The following is a 3,034-nucleotide window of genomic DNA, read 5'->3' as shown; positions in this document are numbered from 1 at the left end:
TTTTGTTTCATTTAATTTTCTATAATAATATAGTTTTTATTATAAAAGTTTTATTGATAAAAACAATTAAAAATGTATTCCATTGTTATACATACCTGAATGCCTTTGTTCAATTAAGAATAAAACAAAAAAGTCCTACTAGTTATGAGTGCCCGAATATTACTACTACTGCTCGAGTTCTATCAAATGCTGTTCTTAATTTATATACGATTTGCTAGCCATAAATATAATAAGCTTCAATGGGTTCAAAGAAAAAAAGAAATGTTGTTTAATGCCAATTTATTATTATATAGGTTGTTTTATCAGATTAATAAAGATAAATTACAGGACTAGTTTTCTAAGAAGGATACAAATTCTGTGAGTTTAAAGAGTTGGTCTTCACTTGATGTGTGTAGAGGAGCTGGCTGTGTGGGCGGGCATGGGTTTATTGTTATTCCGTCAGTGTGAATTTCCCATTTGCGTTCTCTACATATTTGGAGCACGGCTTCACGACTCAAACCAGACATTAGTACTATAGTATCTAAAGAAATTGAACTATATGATCTTCCAATAAGGTTGAAAGCTCTTTCACGAACTTTTTCTGTAAAAAAGAACAGATATTTTTATATAAATGAAATATAATAAAATATATATAAACAAAAAATAACTGTAAAGCATCAAAGTATTAGGAGACATTGGTAACGTAAGTAAAGAGTGTCTGATAGTAAATGCGATAGTTGTGGATCCAGTCCTAACTGAAAACAATGCTTATTTTTCATTCCATGCTCTAGTCGGACAAAGTTCTTTCCTCAACATGCAATGTCCTACCCAGCTATACCAGTTGTGATGCAAGAGCACAGAGTGACTGTAAACACCAATGGTTGTGGGTTTGAACCCACTCTAGGAAGTGAAATACTTATTTAAATTTATATTTTAATTTCTTCACTATTGTGGAAAGGCAAAACGCAGCATTGTGTTCCGCCCCTCAAGGCCTGCAATGCCTTCCGAATTTGGTGAATAGTGAGAAATGGAATTGGCTTAACAGAAAAAGAGTGTCTTAATACTAGGTACAGAGGTTCCCTCTGCCTACCCTATGCTTTGGAAGTACAAAAGTGATATTTTTAAGTTGTTGATGAATGTATAATCATATCTGCAGTGATGCATTGATAAAATTGGCATCCACAATGAGAAATTTTGATATATTAAGAAGTTTCTTCTCAATTCTTACAACTGGATCTGTTTTCAACATACATTTCTTGAAAATATGCTAAAAAGAAATTCAATTAAAATATTGCATTTGCAAGACAAAATATAAACATTTGTTTACATAAAATATACCTTCTAAAGCTCTAATTATATTAGAAACTGGTTCAGTCCATGTGTAGGCAGCTAAAGCTTGATAAGTGCCGGCTAAATCTTTTTTCCATAGTTTTTGTCCAACTGCCCAAATAGCAACTATTTCTGGATTACTGCTTGTAATATTTTGAGGTATTCTTTTCCATAAAAATTTTGCATTACATCTGAAATATTGTGAATAAAATTTTAAATTTTTTAGGTAATATTAAAAGAAAAAGTGATTAGATCATAAAGAAGCAAAATAGTATAAAATTAGTAGTAAAAACAATAATAAAATATGAATACTGAAGAAGAATGAAGTTTGAAGAGCATAGTAATTATAGCAATTGATTCTAAAGACTTACATCTAATCTAACTATCATGGTTTGACCCATGATAGTTCAACTATTTTATAAGAAATAATGAAATAGTTCCTTAACAAAAGTTAATTCTTAAAATTGACTTAAAAAATAGAAATCTAGAACACCTAAGGATGAACTCAAATGGATAAATTTTAAGATATAAAGTGATGCTGTTAAAAAAAATATTGATGTTGTGGGACACCAATAATGATAATTAGTATGGCTGGGGGTTCAATGTCTACTCAGAGTTATGGATCAGAGTTCTCTTTTCCCCTGGGAGTATTTCTTATCACATGATAATAAAGGTATGATTTTGTTTTAACAATTACCACTGATAAAAAATGCTTATATTTATGTGTTGTGATGATTGTGTACTCATAAATCACAATGATAAAAATCAATACTTGATACCATTCAATAGAAACACAAAGCTCTTAAATCTTTACATTGTTTTAATAATATAGTAATAGAAGTATGTACTTACAAATCATTTTGGTAAAGATATATTGCTAATAATTGTGCATAGGTTGATGCTGAAGCGACACCATTTGTGGCCTACAACATAAAAAATATAAATAAGACTTTTTTGGCATTTAAATTGTATTTTTATTTCACTTTTTCGCAGGTAGAAATTAGATAGAATAAAATAAACAATATTAACGAGAATTCCGGTTTGGATCACTAATACTAAAATTATTACCTCGAGTTCTTGTTTTTCCAATTCACTGCATAGTTGATCAAAGTTTGTAATCATAGTGACGTGTTTTAATCTTGATAAATAGTATATTATAAAAATTTCTTTTTACAACAACAAATTGGTTAATGGCTCAGAGGTTGACAATGACTTTGACAATAAAACGTTAAGAATTTAGATTTATGAACTGACAAACGTCAAATGATAGTGTTGCCAGTTCAATCCAGTTCTGGGCGTTTTAAGCTTGTCAGTTGAGCATAAAATCATTTCGCCAATGTCATGTTGTGTGGAGAACACACGAAGGAGAGTAATCGGCAGAACATAGTGCCACCAATAACAAAATTAATCTCTTCCACTAATCTTAATGTATATAGTACTATTTACAAGTAAAAAGCATAAATTTATTTTTTTATCAGTCGAGATCAAAAATATTATACGGTAGTCATAAAAGTATGGTAATATTTTATCTGAAAAAGAAGCTCAATCACAACTCGCTACTATAAACAATCTACTTTTGTAAGCATAGATTTTTAGCAGTAGTAGCTTTACCAGCAGATTTGTTCAAAAGCTTATAGCCTAAGTGGCAAAGAAAATCAATTTCTGTTCTTTTCGTAGAAAATAAAAAGAATTTTGTTAGATCGTTTTCGTATAAAACTATAAACTA

At 29.8% G+C, this 3,034-nt stretch overlaps 1 protein-coding gene across 1 annotated transcript; it reads right to left on the bottom strand.

Annotated features, from left to right (window-relative positions):
* Positions 1 to 262: 262 nt before the first annotated feature.
* Positions 263 to 2,535, bottom strand: CSN8 (COP9 signalosome subunit 8). The gene is made up of 4 exons (XM_085208021.1): positions 2,377 to 2,535; positions 2,161 to 2,231; positions 1,318 to 1,499; positions 263 to 580 (listed from the first exon to the last, which is right to left on the bottom strand). The coding sequence occupies exons 1-4, from the start codon at positions 2,428 to 2,430 to the stop codon at positions 330 to 332; spliced, it is 558 nt and encodes a 185-aa protein (XP_085064147.1). The 5' UTR covers positions 2,431 to 2,535; the 3' UTR covers positions 263 to 329.
* Positions 2,536 to 3,034: the final 499 nt, after the last annotated feature.

The sequence above is a fragment of the Heliconius melpomene genome, chromosome 1 (assembly GCF_056956725.1).
Source record: "Heliconius melpomene rosina isolate 202511_hmr_F chromosome 1, ASM5695672v1, whole genome shotgun sequence".
Lineage (NCBI taxonomy): Eukaryota > Metazoa > Arthropoda > Insecta > Lepidoptera > Nymphalidae > Heliconius > Heliconius melpomene.
This window is presented reverse-complemented; position numbering and strand designations above follow the sequence as displayed.

Coding starts and splice junctions, on each gene's coding strand:
- CSN8 (XM_085208021.1), bottom strand. CDS start 2,430: ATGATTACAAACTTTGATCAACTATGCAGTGAATTGGAAAAACAAGAA. Junction 1,500..2,160: donor TATCTTTACCAAAATGATTT/GTAAGTACATAC, acceptor ACAATATTTCAG/ATGTAATGCAAAATTTTTAT. Junction 581..1,317: donor TATAATTAGAGCTTTAGAAG/GTATATTTTATG, acceptor TCTTTTTTACAG/AAAAAGTTCGTGAAAGAGCT.